The 20523-nt window shown below is 42.5% G+C and overlaps 1 protein-coding gene and 1 long non-coding RNA gene across 2 annotated transcripts in view; one reads left to right on the top strand and one right to left on the bottom strand.

Moving 5' to 3' along the window:
• Positions 1-20523, top strand: part of LOC138067835 (uncharacterized) — a 104906-nt gene that overhangs the window by 26890 nt on the left and 57493 nt on the right. The window lies entirely within an intron of this gene.
• LOC104145524 (protein NDNF) lies at positions 717-9118 on the bottom strand. Its single transcript, XM_068951228.1, has 4 exons — positions 8704-9118; positions 6391-6586; positions 4217-4350; positions 717-3024 (listed from the first exon to the last, which is right to left on the bottom strand). Exons 1-4 carry the CDS (start codon positions 8759-8761, stop codon positions 1673-1675), a joined length of 1740 nt encoding a protein of 579 aa, XP_068807329.1. The 5' UTR covers positions 8762-9118; the 3' UTR covers positions 717-1672.

Here is a 20523-nt window from a genome sequence, read left to right as displayed (position 1 = left end):
TGCCAGCCCCTGTAATTAGCCAAAAGGCCTGCAGAGCTTATGGGGGGAGGTCATGCAGCACATGGCTCCTACCATGGCATTGCTCTCAATCCATAATAGCGCCTGCAGGAATGTAAAGCCTAGCCAAAGCCAGGATACTGCAGCTGATCCCATGCAAAGGGCCAGAACCCTTCTTCTGGGATTAACACATCTGCTAATGTATAGGACACATCGCAGAGGGACTGGGCAAACTTCCTTTTAGCACAGTGCTATAAAGTTGGAGCAGGACTGTGTAATCCTCTGTGTATATGAAGTGCTTAGCATAACGGGACTTCAGTCCTTGCCAGGTGCCTCCAAACATACTTGGAGCTAATCATTATTAAAAGTAAGCTAAAACCTTTATGAACCTGGATTGCAAATGAATTAGCATCTCAGAGGTACAATAATGGAATTAATTAATAATTTACATCTTTGCTTAATGTAATTGCAGAGAAGAAGAATTACAGCAGGTCAGATTTCTCTGGCAACCTCTGGGTCAGCGAATCTTTCACATCTCTTTGTATGTACATTCCAGACCTGCCAAGAGGCTGCATGCAAAGTCTTTTCTGCTGATAACTGAAATTGAGCTTAAGTTTTTATGAAGACTTCTAGGTTTCTTTTTTCAAATATTTTTCATGTCTTTTCTCTTGTGCCATCTAAAAAGGTAATCAAGGAAATCAAGACAACAAAAACCATGTGTTTGTCAGGTTTTTTACTACAAATATTTCTCTCTCCATGGTATTTAATAGGAAAACCACATTTATTTTTTCCTAAAGCAACACATTCATTGATGTGGGCTGGGCTGAAGATGTAAAGAGTGAGTTTATTATACTCAAGAGTCACACAGGGATAGACATGGGCTTGATATTAGACACCATAGAAGAGAAAACCTCTTTTCCATGGCAGGATTCCTTACTCAAACCTTTCCTCAGTGGGCAGAACTAGAGTACTGTATTCATATGTACCCACAGCTGAAGCAAAGTTGGATCCAGAACCAGTTCCTGACTCGAACTTTGTCTGTCTCTCACCAAGAACAGTTTGTAGAAATGAGAGCAAAGCAAAAATACAGGTAATGAGGGAAGGAGTATTTGAGCCTGCTTAACTCAAGCTGCGGAGCTGTACCAACCTGACACCAGTTTCGTAGCTTTCTGTTTTCTTCCCAACAAACTGTTTAAGCAGCAGGGGAATCCAGTTTCTCCAAGGCAGCTTGACTTGTGGGGTCTCTAAGTTCCTCATCAGCTGATGGAGTTACACAAAGTGGAAAACTCCGTGGGACTCTAAAATAACGACGTGTGCTCCTTGAGAGGCATTTTCCATCACTTCTGTATTGGATTTCATGTGCATTTTAGGTAACCAATTGATTTCTCATGTGTCCCGTGGTGGGTACTTTATTTTTGTGTACATGGGTTGGTTTCACAGCTGTTTTTAATGTCTGAATGAAACAGCTGAGAGAAAAATGTATACTGTAGAGAAGATGTAAAAGTAAGCATAATGATCTAGACAACTGTGATGCCTCCCCAGAATCTCCAGGCTTTAGAAAGTTTTCTTTTTATGCCTCAGCATATTTTAAACTGTACAGCTATGACATGGATTTGGCATGGATGTTGATTTTATTCTTCATTCACTCACTACAAAAAAATCTCTTGAAGAAGCTTCAACATTTTTTCCTAGTCTTCACAACTTTGCTGTGGTATCTGACAGGGATACCAGATGGCCCGATGAGATAAACATCAAACAAGTAAGGTGTTCCTGCGTCCAGCCCTTTGATGGTCTCCGTGGTGACGGCTCGCTGGAGGTTTATGTCATAGAAATACTTGCACAGCACTTTCTCAGACTTGCGCCGAGATTCAGGTCCTGTGCACCTGTCTGTGCTCTGGAGTTCCATCCAGGCTTGATCTTCTTCAATCCTTTTCTTGTACACACAGTACTTGCTCTCCTCTTGTGTTCCTAGCCAGGCAATGGTGACAGAGTTGCAGGTCCTCAGTTTACTGAAGGACTTGATTTTTAAGCTCTCTGGAAGAAGTGGAAACAAGGGCTTGTGGAAATGGGAGGACACCTGAACTTTCACAGAAGAATTAGATTGCTCTGTGGACCTCAGCTGCACCAAATAGGTGTCCAGCAGCTTTCCCTTCAGTGAGAAATACCTCAGTCCTGAAATATTTTCTGATGCCACTGTTTTACTGTTCTTTGTTATGTGAACCCGTACTTGGCCACGACATGACTGAAAGGTGAACTGGATTCTCTTGTGCCTCGCCTGGTACTGCAGGCTGTAGAATTTCTGCTTTTTCCCATCCAGGACGACCTGAATCACCTTCCCATCTTTCAGCTCAGTCATCTTAGGTTCTGGTTCTTCCAGGGTTCTTGCAAACGCCCCAGTGTAAGCAGCGCTGGCGTTTGTGAGGAGATTGACAACAAAAACATCAAAATAATACTGAGTGCTGGGACTGAGACTGGGCACTGTGTAAGTGTTCTTGGTGCCCATGCATATCTGCCTGACTTCCCCACTGCTAGCTTTGTTGATAAGGCTCAGTTCACTGTTGGACAATATCATTACCTGCTGGGGTTCAAGAAGGTATGGAGAGAGAGACAAAGCTAACATAGGCGGCAGCTTCATTCCGGAGGATCTGATTGCTGTTTCAGCAGCACACAAGCTCTTGTAGTTGTGTTTTTCATTAACCAGAAGACAATATTGGATGTTTTCTCTATGTTGCAAGACAGAGGGGCTGTGTTTCCAAGCTAGAGTTACTGTTGTATGGCCAATGCCAATAACATCTATGCGTGGATCCACTGGAAGTTCTGGATAGAGGTGGCCAGATGTTGTGTCAGTTGTTAAGTACACGGTAATGTGTGTATCTCGCTCAGTGGATAAGAACTGTAGCATGTAAAGAGCAGAATAAGAAGACATACCTACATAGGTCTCTACAGAATTTCCTTTATAGTTAAAAATCGTGGACACCATGCTTGGAGTCTTCTGAGATTTTGAGACCTCTTGGGTGTCATGATCACCTGCAAGGAAAGAGCAGACTTGTAACTTTTTTGTTAACAGGCCTCAAATATAGCACATCACTTACGTTTTATTGTTCACATGTCAGGGAACATCCTCTTTTCTTCCTTCCTGAAAATAATAATTATAACTAAAAATTATTTTTGATATTGGCAATTTATTTAAAGAAAATTTGAGCAACTTTTTATTTGAACAGTGCAGCTGTAGAATCATAAATGTTGTCCTCAGAGCAGCATTTGCTTGAGAGAGCACTGAGTGTGGCTGCAGTCCTAACGCCTGTTTTCAGATAGACTGTTATTATAAAAACACCACTTGCAAAAGCTTGGACTCATATCACACCTGATATCCTTGCAATTTTCTTCTTCCTATGGCTGTCTCTTTGGGCACCTTACCTCAAGGACACTCACACTTTCTGTGAAAGGAGTTTTCTTTGATTTAGTTTCATGCCACTGACTGTCTCCTATGAAGAGGTAAAACTTAAGGTTTCAAAAGAACATTATTTGAACTCCTCAGTTGAGTGTACCTGTCTGACAGGTAGGAACTTGTTAATGGCAGCTTCCAGATTTTAGATTTTTGAAAGATTAATCCCAGAAATCATGAAAGAGAATGGAATTTCCTCTTAAGCTAAAGGTAGCACAATGCCTGTTGCCACAGAGAAACAGCTGAGTCAGCTCTTCCCTCAGTGTGGGGTGACTGGAAAGCCTTCCCTACTGATGCTGTAGCTGTATAGCAAGATTTCCTTGGGAAGGAGCTGGGTTTTGCACAATGCATGGAGATCCAGGTGTACAAGCAGAATGCTTTCTGATGTGATAACGTTACTGCTGTCACTTCAGCTTTGACACAAGAGAAGGCAAGACTGCAGAGGGAAGACTGGGCCAGTACAGGCAGCTTATAAAGCTCATCCATGTTTGGGACCCCCCTAACATCCCATGTTGTTCCTAAATATTACCCCGAGATTTTGACTTTTTGACATGTAATTCTGAGTTTACTTGAGTTGATGGCAGAATCCCATGGGTTCTCACAGGGCCGGGATTTCACCTTTAGAGACAGGCGTGTCTTTTTAAGCCTGTGGCCAAGTTTACAGGAGAAGGGAGCATGAAATGTTAACATTTGTGGAGAATTTCCTTTAACACAAAGTCTTTACGAATAACTTCTGTTTTCTCCCTCACTGCTCAAGCAGACTGAAGGTCTTACCACGTGCTGCTTTTCCAAGGAAACTTGCTGAAGCCTTATGTACGAGTATGCTCCATTCAATGGGAACATCACAGGGGGTCACTGTTACTGTGAAAGGTGCAGGGGCTCTGCCTTCCTCCAAAACGAAATAGTACCTGTAAATGTGGATGAAAAACAGAGCAAAAGCTTTAGGATATTCAGGTGTGCTGGAGACTGCTAGTAACTGGCCATTCTGATGTGGTTCACTCCACTGTGGATAGAAATGACAGCTCCCCTTTCAGGTGCACTAACACAGCAGGACAGTGAAGGTCTGAAATCTTCAGCTGTAGGAAGAATAGCTGCTGCGCTTGTTTCTAATTCACAAATGCTCAATGGAGGTTTTGTCCACTTATCATAGGCAATATTCTTCCCACTGAGTTTTAAAACACTTCAGGTGAATATCAGGGCTTTAATATCTCAGTTCTTACCCTGTTATTTTGCATGATGAATGTGGTAAGCTGACTGCCTTCTGGATAGCCACTCATTGGCTTACTCTTGGGAATTTGGTTCATTTTTAGCAGAATGTCCTGACTGGGGTTCAGTGAAAGCCATTAGAGCTTATCTACCCTCATATATACCTGCATTTCTAGCTCTTCATGCATGTAAGATGAAGTGGCTAGAACAGAATAGTTTTATCCAGTCCTGAAGATTATCACATGTCAATGGCAGTTTGAGCCAGGCCAATGCCACCATATTTACTTCTGTGACAGCGGCTGCTATGTGTTAGCAGTACAAAGGAACATCAGTCTACTCAGTCAATTTTTGATTCCTGCTTGCTTACAGTAAAGCCTCCTATCTCACCCCTTTGCTCTTTTTCTACTTCTGCCTTTTTCTTCTGTTTCAGTATATATGGACTGTGTACAGCCACAGAAATGTTTGGCCTTGGTTAGCTCACTCTGCTGTAAAACATAGGGAATTCTAGTTTTTTGCTCATTGGTTAGACAAGCCTATTTATTCTGGATAGATTACGTAATCCTAAAGGTCTGGCTTGCTTTCAGGGTGTGGCTGCTGGGCCACTGAGCCTTCACCTTCACTGAGTATTTCCACATTTTCAAGTGCTAAGTCTTTTAATTGAAGCCAAAACTTGTCATCTCCTGTTTTCCTATTTGGATAACTCTGGGATTCTTAAGATTCTTACTTGATTGTGATCATTTGTCTAAACTGAAGGGTTTTTTGCTTACTAATTGAACTCTTACTGTTATGCCACAAGAACACAACAAAATTTAAAAAAACCCATAGATTTCCCAAGCTCATTTCCCTTAAACTAGGAGAGCTCCTAATTGTGCTCTTGTGAACGTTGTCGTATTATATAACATGTGCCATGTTCCAGTTTCTTTCTGTGCAATGCATATTAGGACTAAACCATCTGGCTCACCCTCTGCTCCATGACCATTCTGCTAGGGTGTACATTGAAATCTGTGTATGTTGGTTATTGTCCAAAGAGGATTCTGACTAAACTACTTGAAGTTCATCTCCTCCCAAACAGGCAGATCAGTCAGTCTTTCATACCTAATATGGAGTGCCAGTTATAAAATCTAGGGCACCTGTATATCTATATTTGGCAGAAAAGTTTGCAGATATTTTGTGGAAGTAAAGAATCTTTGGAATTTCCATATGCAAAACACTTTTGGCCTTAGCAAGCTTTAGCACCATTTAATGAAAGCAAGTTCAAGAGGCAGTGTACTGAAAGTTTTTCTGATAAGACAAGAAGTCGGTGCACATATTCAACTGATTTGGGTAGTTAGTTTGCTAGGGGAAATCCTTACATTTTTCAGTGAATGTAGCAAAGCCCATGTGTCTCTGCAGCTGCGGAGCCTGACTGTTTATATGACACAACTATTGGCTGTTGGAGCTCACCGGTTCTGTATCAGCTCTCCTACTGGTCTCTAATGAATACACAGAAAACCACCTGAAATGCCTATGTGAACCTGAACTTTGTCTGAGAGGGGCATTCCAGGGCGAAGTAATGACAGAGCTACAAACACTGGAAGACACTTGAGCTGGATGGAACTAGGGCATGGTTTATCTCAGCAAATTCAGTGGACATTGATAGAGCTCTGCAGGCATACAGCAGTTCTTGACTTTATACTGGTAGCACGCGGTTACTGTTGTCAGAGAAACAGAGCTGAGAACAGGAGTGAGTGATTTGCTCTTACCTTTTAGGTATATCCTTCAGCAGGTGAATTGTAGTTTCCTTACCATCAGCAAGAATCAGGGAATGATAGAAGTTGAAGAGATCACTCTTGAAGCTCTGTTGGGAACTGGTGGTAGGTGCTCTTATGGAGTGACACAGACAGACGGCCATGAGAAGATGGAGGGGCAGATAAAACCAGACCCAGGACATCTTCAGCACTACAAAGTGAGATGATAAAAGTGAGCGACAGCTGCCATCTTGAGGGAGAAAATAATCAATAGCACTCTCTTTGTGTGCCTTTTGTGGTATTTACCGTAATCACGGCAAGCCAGGCATTCAAACGGAGCCAGTCTGCATTTTGCTAAATTGCTTAAAATTCGCAGAGAAATGTGTTTGTCTAAGCAAATTTCTTTGCAAAGATATAATGGCAGAAGCTGCTGTGAAGTATATTATAAAAAAACATATAGTCATTGTAGCAAAGTACAATCGGATGAGACAGTTATGAAAAAAATGAACTACTGCTGGCAAAATGAGTGGAGAATTACTTTTAAAATATTTTTCCTTATTTGTAGTGTTCATTCGCTAATTTTCAAGCCTGGGTTACTCTCAGCAAACTGCCACTTTCAAACTCACAAGAGGTCACTTTATTCCTAACACTGCTTCTGCCATTCTGTCAGGGTTCATTCATTTTTGTTTGTGTATAGACCATGACTATAGGTATACGTCAAAAAGAGGATCAAAATATATTACTCAGAGGAGGAAAATGCTCTCAGATGAAAAGTGAAAGATCCTGGATAAGAATCCCTGAACTGATACTTCCTTTAGGAGATTATAAGTTCTTTGTGTATTCATTTGGAGGAAGACTGTATCACTGTAGGGCAACTGGATAAATCATTATGAAATCTTGTGTTACCCATCGCTTTCTTATCTGCATCACTTCCAACCCATGTCAGCATTTGCCCCTCACTGAAACTGTAATAGCGCTGTAGTATTACAGAGAATCTCTGTTAAATAGAGATTTCCAAAATGACATATCCGCTTGCCTTTTGCCAAGAGGCTTTATTATCAGCATAGAATTCATGAAAGAAATGTATGCAGCTCAAACGATTCAAAAAATCATCTGTGAAAACGCTGATGTTACTTAAACTGCGCTGTGTATATTATACAGAGCTACACAGATAGAAGGATCCTGTTAGGACAAGGAATTTTGACAGTACCTGTTACATGAGATTGTTCATTATCCTCACAACTTTCTCTGTCTGCCACATCCCGCTTTAAAAGGGGAGGAAAGTGCAGAAATGGAAGGGGCATAAAAGGGGGAAAAGGGCATAGACCTTAAAACGGGTGCCAGCTGTATCTCAAGGATTTGGAAAGCAGAGGGAGCTCTGTGAGCAATATCCCTTTTGGGGAAGAAAAACAGCTTATTGCATCTTACAAGCAGCAAGGAGGAGTAAAGATCCTGGTTAATCTGACTGTCAGCCAATGATAGAAGAGAGCATAAAAGACAAATGCTGCATCCTTTGTAATTTGTACTTTCCTCACAGTGCCTGCGAATGTGCAGAAGGTCTCAGGCAGTCAGAAAACAGAGCTGCTATCTCTTACAATTAGTCTTTCCAAGTGACTTTATAAAAGCGCCAGTTCCATTGTAAATCTATTTCAAAACTGTACATTTAAACACAATATAGAATTCCTCTGCATATTTTGATTCCCAAACACATATATCTCTTATTACCAGAGAGATTATTATGAAAATTACCACTACCAGATCATCTGAATATCCCATTTAACATCCTGATAAAGTGAGAATATTCTCTCCCTTCCTCTTTCAGTGTGTTTTTGTAACATTTTTAGCACCTGGCTGAATGCAAGATTAAACAACCATGCTAACAAGTTCAAAGAACAGTTGAGAAGATGATTATCATATCAATTCCATTTTTAATTTTCTTATAATATTTATAATAACATGACTCTGAGACACTTCTCTGCCACTTTGTCATTCTTTAGTCTAACTAGAGTTTACAGTTATAACATATAATCTCAAAGTATTTTACTTTACCTTTGACAGTGGAATCGGAGTCGCTCTGCACATCGGAGAGGGTTTTAAAAAAAAAAAAATTTCTTACTGCTGCTTAAATGACAGTATCTTGCAAACCGCACTGATACCATGGCAGCTCAGCTTTTCTTGTCTAAGAAAACAAACAAACCAAGCGACCAACCAACCTATAATCAGCTTATCCCAAAGAGGACATCATCCTAAGGGCTGATTTCTCTCCGTTACACAAACAGTGTACTCTCAGACTCTTGGAAATATGCTACATAAAAATGCTCTGCTTACCTTTTCTGTTCCTGGCCAGATGATCCCCAGACCACTCTCTTTCTTTGCTGAAGAGCATGAAATAAAACAATATAGACTTTTCAGATCTCTGTAGACAGATGAAAACCAAAACTGTGCAACCAGTTTAGCAGGACAGAACTCATTTTTCCATATGGCTCCTGAACAGACATAGTAACTGAAATGCTTGCAGTCCCCAAAAAAAAAAAAAAAAAAAAAAAAAGAGGAGTTTTGATATTTTGTTGGTTTTTTTTAATAAGGTTTATTTTAAACTTGCATAGTTTTGAAGTCTTCAAAGTTCTAATTCTTGCTCTTTGAGTTCTAGAATTCCTTCTGGAGGGCTGTGTTCTTCCTCCAGACAGCAAGACTTTATTCCTTGCACAGAGTGTCAGCCAGACTGTTAGACTAGCCCAGTCCCGCTGGAGAGAGCAGGTCTTTGACAGAAATGCATAGAGAGGAGGAGGGGGTGAGACACGGAGAGAGAGAAAACACAGTTAACCCTTGTTAGTCCATAACACTAGCCAGCCAAGGGCACAGCGGTCTCCTCCAGCAAACCAGTTTTGCTGCTTGATGGCCCTTCCATGGAACGTGCAATCTCCTTGCCTATAGCATTGGAGAAATTTCATATTGTTTCAGGTGTACTATGTTTCTGTATGTTTTTTACAACCCAACAGGTGCTGACTGGCTCTCTAAAGGGAAGGGAGAAAAGTATAAGGGAGGGAATACTCTAAATTTTTTAAGCAGACTGGAATTAGCAATCCTTTGAACACTGTCGGGGGTCTACTGAATACAGCTCTGCAGAGTTCTTGGCTTGCTTAGGCTGTGCAAGAAAGAAACTACAAAAGTGTATGGGCTGGAGAAGCCGTTTCTGTTCAGAAAGGCATCCCCCAGAAAGTTGCATGAGCTTCTAGGCAGGCAGTTTGCAGTGAGCAAAGAGAGAAGACGGTAGGGAGACTAGGCCTTTATTTTTAAATAAATCCTCTTGCTTAGTATTTGAAGAGAGTGACTCTTTCTGTAACCCTTTCCTATTGTTCTGGATTTGAAGACGCTATCATGTAAGCCTTCCAAGACAGCAAGTTTGCTAAGGAGAGAGGCAAGGGAGAAGTAGCAAGAGGCTTCAACAGATTCTGCGTAGCAGAGTCCTAGGAAGATGTAAGTTGGCTCATCAGATGAGGTATATCAAAAAATGCACTGCAAGAAGGACATGAGAGAAAAGATCTTAGCCATAGTGTAAGTGCAGGGACTACTTTGTGTTTTTGCTGAGATTTGGAGGGACTCATGGGTGGAAGTGAGCAGAGACAATTGTAAAGTAACTTCTATTGCTAAGTAGCAAGATGGTAGGGCAGGGCTCAGGAGTAAACATGTGAGTCATTTATGGTAAAATTGGTAGTAAATATAGAAGTGGTGGACATGTTTGTTATAAAAGGAATGGACTCACTATCTCATCCTCCCAGACCTCCCCATTGCCATCAAGACAAGTCGTTACCAATTCAGCTTCCAGGGAAGCCAATGGGAGCGTTCCCACGGAAAGGAGCATTCTGTCTCCTGCTGAATAATACGAATGGGACATCGGGTGGGATGAGACTGACAGTATGATTTAAGTATGGAAGTAGTCCAGTTCATCTCACTGTGATTTCTCACATACCTCCCATATGTATTTGCTTACATGTTTTGCTGGAGCAGGATGTATGTGCGTCGATTTAGAAGTTCACTAAATCGGCATAGAAGGAAAAACAAGCATTCTCTATGGAGAGAGTTAGGAGCTAAAGTCATGACTCGTAAGCTTGACTGAACTCAGTGATGTTACAACAAGGATAAATCAGACCAACAGTTTGGCATAAAATTGATGGCCCTTCCATCAGGCCTCTCAACAACAATCTTCTCAACTAGAAAAATGTAGTCTACAACCAGCAAGTTTTGCTGCCTGTCAGAGCTGAACAAGTGACTTCAAGAGGGCTGTTCAAGAGATCCTGCTTTTGTCCCAAGCCCTGCTGGACTTCAGCACCTTTCACAAATGTCAGAGGTGACCACCTTTGACATCAGAGACTTGAATTCTACTCTGTTATGTACTAGCTCTTTTAAAAGATTGGTCACACTGAAAACAAATGAGTTCTGTTGAAACTGCAGCAAGTAGTTAGCCAGAGTTCCAGCTTGATGCTCTCCAAGGAGCTTCAGACATTTATTTCTTGGAACTGCAGTCCCCGTTTCTGTATTCTGATAAAGGATTTTGCATGTTAGAGGAGCCTCCCACCGTCCCCAACAGCTTATCCCGCCGCGCTTCCTGCCTGCAGGGTTTGCTCGCCGTTTTACAGCATGCCTTGCAGAAGGAGCGCTCGGTATGTGCCTTGGAGCTGCGTGGCCTGCTTGGCCCTCCCCACGCAGGATGCCTCTGACTGATAACACTGTGGCACTGCTTCAGACTTACCAGTAGGGATGCAAAAATTTGACCACATCTATTTCTGATGAGGCAATGCCACTACCCTGGCAACCTTCCTTTGAGATGGTTAGGTCACCTTAATCAGGAAATGGTAGCTGCGTGAAGGGCTAAGAAAGCTCTAGTCCACCAGATTAGTACAGTTATTTTGAAACCCCCAGGAGAGTGGTAGCAGGGCTGCCTGCACAGTCTTCCCATCCACAGCACAGCTGGATGAGGCCCTGGCTGTAACCCAGGCAATAACCCAAACACAGACAACTTTCCTGCACCCCCAGCCCTGCCCAGGGAGTTTTGTTTCATGAAACTCTGTAAGCACATTAAAAATGCATGGGGAAATGGAAATCTAGTCTTTCAGTTATGAAGTAAGTAATACTCTCTCTTTCTCTCTCACACACACATACATCCTACAAACAGCTAAGCTGAAATTGTTAGTCCTTGGCTCCCAGGTACCTATCTGCCTACAACTTATCTTCTTAACTAATTACCATTTACAAAGTTCATAGAAGCCCTGAACAGAAGTAACTGTGGATGTCTAACATTGTTGAATGTGTTCCATATCACATCTGCAGAGGGAATTATAGCATCCAAATACATTTTGCATTTTCCGTAGCTGCAAGTTACACTCTATTGCTCTTGGCAAAAGAATCTTAACTTCTAACTTGTTTTAATGGCTATGGAAAGGGGGTGCAAATTCCTGTAAAAATCTCCTCCCGAGTGGAGGGATTCTCAGAATTAATATTTGACAGCTACCAGACCTAGTATGTCTTTGAGAAGTTAACATACTGTTAGTTAGTGTTATTGCTCAAAGATATCTTCTTAGACACGCAGCTGGGATCCAGAAAGAATCACACCTTCTTTTCAAGATGTGACAGAGAAGTCCAAGCAAAAGTCTGGAGCTTAAAACCTGCCAAGGGTACAGTAGTGGGGCGGCCGTTCCTGTTTCTTCCGCTTTTTGTCAAACCCTGGAATGCAGAAGCGCTCAAGGGATCATCTGATAAGAAAAGCCCTAGCCTGTTCCCATTCAGAGGCATTAATAAGCAGTAGAGACAGGGAGTTACACGTAAGTCAAAAACAGACTTGGAATCTTCCTGCAGTGTGCGTCCAGGTGAAGTGTATAGGAATTGGTTGCTTTGGAAGCTATTGGGTTATCCTGACATTATGCATTGGTTTTGTAGAGTAAAAGCTAGTGGCTTTCTATGTTTTCGCTCCATAGTACCCATTTGGGAAAAAGTTCTCTGTAGGGTCATATAGTGCTGACTGCTATGTCTGCTAACCACAGATGCGCAATATTTTTACTTAGCAGCCCCTTTTCTGAGGAGGAGATGCTGGTACTTGAAAATGATCTTTTTTTCTGATGACATTGAAACTAAAGATTGCCCTGAAGGGTCTTTTAGTAAGTAACCATCTAAAGATTATGGACAGGATTACCCCTTTCCTTTTTCTCAATTCCGTATTTTTACAGTTATTCAGAGGAGTCCAATAAGAAATGATAGATATGATGTAGGGAAGGTTTCTATGCAAAGCTCTGATCTTCCAGGATATGGAAGATGGCTTCAGAGGGTTACTGCATCAAATTTAATGGGAAAATTCCTTATTTTTATGACAGACTCCACAAGTGTAAATTCAGTGCAACAGAAAAAATGTCCGAGTCCCCAGGCAGGATTCAATATTCCACTAATAGCTTCTTCATGAATTAAAGAGGAAAACATATTGAAAATCCTAAGCTGGTATTTTCATTTCCTTTTCCTTTTGCTGTACCCACAGGCTTTCAGGGTTTTAGGTTAAGTCCTGTTTAATAATGGCTTAGAAAACACCTACAAAATTATCTTTAAACTATCAAAGCAGCCTAACTGTTATTTTGGTCAGGTATGGCATAATAACAAGAGGTTTTCAGCTTAGCTAAAAACTGCTGAGTATCTCAACTGGAAAAGTCAAAGGAAGAAAATGGCATTGTCCGTAATCAGTGCACCATTTTAATAGGGTAATCCTATATTTTGTTTTTAGCTGCAGTGTTGCTTGTTTTACATAGCAAAAGATTAAACTAATGTAAATAGAACTAATCTACCATAGTGAACAAGGAATATCCAAGTGTTTTCTATGGCAGAGGTTCTCAAATGCTGGTTTAACTCCTTTTAATGACAAGTTGGAGAACAGCAGGGAGTGCCAAGCAGCCAGACTCTTGCTCTTAAATCAAGCACAGGCCTATCCTACTCCATAAGTTTTTTAAAAACACCATCAATCTGACCAAGAAGCCTTTCATGTTGTAGGTGCTGGTTTCATTTAGAACATTTCACTGTCCTCTTGGGGTTCTGTGAGAGCACCTTCCTTCACATATCCATGGGGATTTGCAGGTAACTGAGATTTCCACCCACCAGCGGTGAACAAATCTTCAGAAGAGTGTGATTATTGACCACTGTTTATCCCCACGACTGCAGCACTTTGCTGTCAGGAGCTTTAAGGTGCAGACTGCACTTTACAGTTTCGGCATGAAAGCAGTCTGCGTTAATTTTACTGTGCTAACATTGTCAGTGGTGGGGGGCTGGCACAGAAGGAGTTAACCACTGTCCTCTTTTCTGCCTTCGCTGGCGTGGAGTCATTGGCATCCCATCTGTTCCAGGCGTTGTCCGTAATTCTTCCCAGCATTCTCTGGGGGAGGCACTACAATACCCAGGAATTTTAACAATCCTAAACAGATTGGGGGCCACATATGGAGCAAAATGATTAGATTATAAGAAATCCAATCACATTTACTGCCCCAGCCTTATATTTTTAAGCATTTGGGAGCAGGCTTTCTGCTCAATTATGAATATTTTACATGCAGCAGAGATAAAGTTATGATGTTCATCTCTCCATCTTGTGCCCACAGGAATAGTATCAATTTTAACGTTTGATTGGAGGAATTTCAAGAATAAGTTAACATTGCATCTAATAAAATCTGACAGTTTTGTCATAGATTGTCATAGTGACCTCCAGTTTTGTGATAGTCATAGATATAGAAGAAGGAAAACAAAACATACATGTGTAGACAGAAGGTGAAAAGTAATCCACATGCTTTGTTTATTCTAACTTTGTTATTCTGTTCAATCAAATAAAGCTTAACAATAAAGAGTTCACTTTCAGTGAAACAGTTTATTGAGCTAAATGTTGAGCTCTTTATTGAGCAAATCCCACCAAATGTTAAGTTTAAGTATGAAAATGAACAGAAAATCATGGAGCTCATCCTGCAGCCATCTCATCCTACATCACTTCATAGCACCCTCCGTTGCGATACAGAACATGCCCTACTGTGATTTAGCTTGCCACAGCAGCAGTGAAATCCTGTCTCCTGTTCCAGCATACCTATCCGAGCGCAGACCAGTAAGCAGCAATTCATTTTGATAAATGGAATGTCTTTGTTTTTTAAATAGGCTTCATGGATGTTTATCTGGGTGTTGAGCAAATGCCCCCAGGATGGTAGAAGAAAACGGAGGTAAACTGGGCCTTGTCTTCAGCTGGAAAGCCTTCTTTGTACCTGTGTGAGCCTTACCCGATCTGCTCCAAAGAAAGCATTAGAGTTGAGTACAGCCATAAATATTCAGGTTCTCTGGGCTTTGGGTCCTATTAACAGTGATCATTACATGAGAGCAATAACTAGAAGCTCGGCATAAGCCTCTTACCTATTTCTAAGGGATCTCAGAGCTTCTGACCCCATACAAATATTCCCCACTCTAAACAGTCATACTACCTCCTTTACATCCACACCACTGACCCTTCTGCTATGAGAACAGCAAAATCTCCCGTCACACAAGTCAAAACTGCATGCAAGGCAGGGACCTTCATGCCAGGTCTGACAGGCAGTGCTTCCAGGCATGCGTTAGCAAAGGAACATAGGACTCTCACCTCCTCCTGTGCCTTCAGCACCCTCCAGACCTGTCTACTGCCTGTTCTCCACGCTCCTTCTCTGTTACGATCTCCTTTATAATGCTGACACCCCCGATAAGCGATACCTTCCCCAGTGCGTTCTTCTTCAGCCTACTTGTCTCCTACTTCCCTCTGATTGTTTTCTATTCCTCTCTGATCTTTACATGAGACTGGTAAATGTACACACAAATGGGCAGGAATAAGGTCCTTGCAAAGTTGCAGAGGGCCTTGTAAAACCACTAACACAGCTTTTTGTCCAGAGGCAAGCCTAAAAGGTCACAATATAGCCAAAAGGTCCTTTAGGGAATCCTCACAGTGGAAACAGAACTAGCAGATCTGGTTCAGCTCCTTTACTTCCCACAGACCAAAAGTGTTGACTGGGGTGAATTTTCCACCTAGAAAAGTTGATTATACACATTTTCTTGCTAGTCCTTCTCCTGACATCCTGGGTAAGATGATGCAAGTCCTCAAGCACCCGCTGCAGGAAGCAGGAATTGCTATACTAGGACAGCGTAATAACCGTAGAGTGCCTTGTCTTGTCTCACACGTTGGTCTGCAGCAGAAGTCTTAGCAGGAGTTGGAAAATCTTTGCTGTAGCATAGTAGAACACCTAAGACCAATGATTAACAGCAGTGGCTGGAGTAAGCTAATGCTTCAGGGTCTTTAGAAAAGTCACACTGTTGGTTTTTTTTTAAAACTTGACTGCTCTAAATTTACAAGCTATTTTATAGACTCATTAATTTTTCACCAGGGAAGGATAAATGAGTGGCTGGAGAGGAGCTCAGAATAGGGGCTATTTACACTTAATTTATAAATTATGAACTTGAAAGCTGACACTTTATGGTGCTTGGTATCATTTCATAGTGAAATGGAATGAATCACTGCTTCTGCGCTGGATCTGGCATACCATTAACATCTGCGCTTCCAGGCAGTTTCTAACAGCAGTGACCGCGAGCACTGCTCAGCCCTTTGGTGGAAGAGAGGGTCACTTAGCAACGTTCTTCTCAGCTCATTTTCCTTGTGCTCCCTCTTTCCTGTGGCAGATGTTTGTCCCCCGTGTTCTGCAGATCATGGGCTATCCATTAGAGTCCTGGCATGGTCTGTGCACAAACGGTGATTCTGTCCTGACTCCCGAACCACCTGGCCTCATCTCTATCCCCCAGGAAGTATGAGTCAGGCTCACTTATCCCTACCATGACTCCTCCAAATTATCCCATGAGATTTCTATAGCACAAGGGAGAACTATGGAAAACTAAGGCAGCTCTAATGGCGCATTCATTCTGGAGAATTACTTGAGATAGCTGGGGCAGGGAGGAGAGATGCTGCCCTTTCTGTGCCTTTGCTGTATTCTAGTGAGCTCTAGTCTCCATGGGCAAATCCCTGGACTCATGGAAGGGCCTCTGGAGAGTCTTACGATGGCTGCAAGAGGCAGTGATGGCACTGCGAACAGGATTGTAGACAATTTTGAGAAATTCCACTCTTTACACAATGCTTACAGGAACTGGGTTTGCACTGAATCAGAGACAAATGTGTGCAAAGAAAGCACAACCACAAACTCACGTGGGACTGATTCAGTATTCTTCCTTTGCTGACACAGCTGCTTACATGTCATGCTCAGTCTGCCCTAAAATACTGTTTCTGACATTAAATTAGCTCTGATGTTGTCTGGCATTTCAGATTTATTCCTGACATTGGCCTCATTTATTTCACCACTTGGCCAGTAGCCATTTCTTACTGAGTCTTGTCTTTAGATTTCAGTGTGAAGCAAAATTTTAACACCTTGTTAGCACTTCCTATCAGTGTACAGCTTTCCAGGAAGCTGTTCAAAATAGGACTGCTTCAGCATGAACTAGTCTCAAAAACCAGTCCCGTAAGTGATGGCCTGGCGTGCCAGCCACTGTCATGGCAGCCCCTCAGCTGCTGACAGAGACATGTGTCTGGCGGCACGTGTTAGGCCCTTTATGTCCATGTATCTCAAGTCTCTCTTCCCTCTGAGATGCTTTGGAGAGGCCTCAAAATTTACAGCAACCTATTACCCCCACAGCTCACTCCAATAGTGAGATATAAAGGAAGTGGGATAGCCAGGCCACCTGTAGGGCATGCTGCTCACTGTACGGGCTTCAAGCCACCTTTTATGCTGTTTTGTCCTGCCCCCTGCTCCCATGTCCAAGAATCTTTCGGGGATTCTGGTAATGCCAAACCATTTCAGGCTGAAATCTCCTCAAAGGTCTGAAGAACAGGTTTTTAGAAAGAGTGATCATTAGAAATCTCTGAGCTCTCCTCCTTGGTCTGCGAGCTTCCGTGGACTCCATTTGACGCCTTGTTATTCTTTCCCTACATGGAATTGTTCTTGACTTGGTTCAGGCTTGATTTGAATCTTTGATTTGGCATCTATCTAATATTAGGATGGATTTTTAGAATAAGTTACCTACGGTTGTGACATTGCCAGAGCCTTGGCATCTGTATGTGTATCTGAACTGCATGTCGGTTTACATTTTTGGTACTTTCCTTTAATGATGGTTAGAAATTGCTTGTTGCCAGAGGTCACTAGCCATAAAACAGGCTATCCATCAGCACAGCCTGCCCTGTGCCATTGGAAGTGAGGGCACTAGGTTTTACTGTTTCCTGCTGTGAACACTTTCTGCACTGATCCATTCATATTTGGGTGGCGTTTTCCTCCTAGGCTGCTGGGAACTCATTTTTCTAGCCGTTGTATTGCACAAAATTCAGAGTGAGAGGGGAGCTGGGGGCTGTGCTTGACTCTTCAGCGCTTAAAAAAAAAAAAAATTTCACAGCCGTGAGGACATAGGGTTGGAACTGGCCAAGGGTGGGCCATTCCTATCACAGAAGGGGCTGTCCTAGAGGGAAGGGGCCACATGCTTCCTCTCTTCCCTTTGCAGATGCTGTGGCTGCCAGCTGGCTCTCTGGGGCTCAAGGCCAGTCACAGCTGCTCTGACTTGCTTCCCAGCATGACTGCTTCATGTTCACCTTCAAGCTACAGGGCAAGCTGACTGTAGAAAGGCACCATGTCAAGACATGGCAGACCACAGAGTAAATGGCAGGCAACTGTTGAACTTGTGGAAATAAAAATGAGCAGAACGATGAGCTTTGGGAGGTGCTTAAGTCTCCCAGCAGACACCATATTTGGAGGAGTCATAAACCAGGGTCAAAAGATGTCTCTTCCTGAGACTGACTCCCTATTGCTCTTCAAATTCAATTAGGGTCAAAGCAATAGAGATGCTGTTCCAGATGGTAGGGACAGCATGGGAACATTATCTGCTCCCTGTGACATAGACAGGAGCAGAGGGGAAGAGAGAGGAGCTGCCTTCTGAGGAGCACAGGGAATGAGCTGGTGAATAGAAAGCCAGGAGGTCAGACAGAGGAGGGAGTGGGAGCAGCCGTACCATTTTAGCTCCAGGTCAGTGCTTCCAAAGGTTGGGCTCTAACAGATGGGGGGAGCTCTTTTTCTATTTCCATTTTTACAATGCAGGTTTGTCAGATTTTCTTGGCTGGAGCAAAATATGCAAACTTGTTATTTACATTATTAGCTTCCACAACCTGGCTCTACATAGGCCAAAGAATGAAAATCTCTTCCCCCATCACCTGGCTCCTGGGATGAATTGTCTGACATATGGTACCTCAGTTTTATATTTCTGATTTATGCTAATAAATCCCTCTTTCACAGAGGAATAGGGAAAGAATCATGGAAGTAGAGCTTTTAAAGAGGGATAAGTAACTGCTGGGAAACCAAATGTTGATAAATGTCTACTCTGAGAGGATACCTTTGAAAACAAAACTTCTCCCAGCACCATTGTCAGGAAAGTAACAGTCAATTCCTAAAGGAATTAATCTCTTCGTACTCACTTCTAATGAGCATCTTGATCACAGTAGCTGAATGATTGCACTGCTGTCAGCAGGGGATTTCTGTTAATTGATTAAAAATGCTTTTTTCACTGCAGTGTGCACCTGACATATATCTGACAGAGTGAAATAAAATCTGATAAAACATCTTGGCTGAGACAAAGACACTAAAAGTGAGTTTGGGGAGAAAGGTGGGGAAGGAAAGTGGATTTTCCTCAAAGGATCTACTCAGAAAATACAAAGCAGATTTTCAGAAAAATGCATTCAAAGGAATAATCTCTCCCTGCCATCATATTTTAACTCCAGGACCCCAAGGAAATGAAATTCACCTTCATACTCCAACATGCCAGTCTGATCCAGCCATAGCAGAAAGCCAAACCAGGGAATGCACATTGCACTCCTATAAAGAGGTGAAATCTAACAGCTGGCTAAGGAAAGCCAGCAGTCTAACTGGTCAAGACAAAGGAGACATTGTTTAGGCCAAGTTGGCTCTGTTCCTAGGTTTCATAAGCCCACACGTGAGCTTTCTGAACTTTAGAGCAGATGATCAAGTTAATTCCATTGTGCTGTTATGAATAAGCCAGCTAAGTCTTTTCAAAGTTTTTTTTTAATACAAATTTCACACCTCTATGCGGTGAACTCTTTTTTCTTTCCTTCAGAACAAGAGCAAAAATGCTTGGTGGCCCCAATCTGCAAGCACATACTCATGAATAATTCCCTCGCACTTCAAAAAAGCTTCTCGTGCTGGTGAAGTTATGCATAGGGGTAGGCGGCTGTGAAGTTGAACCCTTGGCTCAGAGAACCCATTCTGGCTTAGAAAGGTGCTAAGAATGTGTTTATGATTGCATAGATTTAAAAAGCTAATAAAAAAATGAATAATACCGATAACAACACAGCTTAACGAGAGCCGAGCACCTTATCTTTGAGATAGGAACCCGACGCAATTTCATCTTTTCTCCATATTTGCTTAACGCACAAATGAGGTTGACAAATTTGGCAGTCTGACCATGTATTTTCCACTTACTAAGATGAAACATGTGTGACCACCTCTCCAAGCTGCTGTGAGAGTATCTACCTATTCACTTTGGACATGAGAGACTTCTCTGAAATTTTCCACTTCTCCAACAGCTCTTTTCAGTGCTGGCAGCTTCCAGAGCAGGATCTGAGACTGCAGCTATCTCACTTATTTGTAAAGCCTGAGGGACGTACATCCACGCTGCGTACGGCAGTGCAGTGGAGAGGTGCCAGGGCCATATGGCCAGGTGATCCCAATCAGGCCGCTCACAGCATCATATTGCTTCATGCAGGCCCATACCAGAGAAGCAGGCCGAGCATTTTCACAGAGGCTGAACTGGACCCTGGGGGAGCTACTTTGTTCTTCTTGGCCAGAAGTGCCTAAAAGCTGTGCAAAGAGAGCACAGGTGCAGATTTTATTAATACTCAGGGGAACGCTGTGATACCTGCTCCTTCTGAACTCCCCCACTGAACCATACTACAAAGAGGTCCTTGATGGCAAAGAGTGGCTCTGGAGCCTTACCTCCTTGACCACCCTTGCTAGCTAAGGCCTGTGCTCTGCTGTAGTTCAATAGGGCTTGAACTCTGCTGACACGCACACTCCTCCCAGCTTA

Source organism: Struthio camelus, chromosome 7, assembly GCF_040807025.1.
Source record: "Struthio camelus isolate bStrCam1 chromosome 7, bStrCam1.hap1, whole genome shotgun sequence".
Classification (NCBI taxonomy): Eukaryota; Metazoa; Chordata; class Aves; order Struthioniformes; family Struthionidae; genus Struthio; species Struthio camelus.
This window is presented reverse-complemented; position numbering and strand designations above follow the sequence as displayed.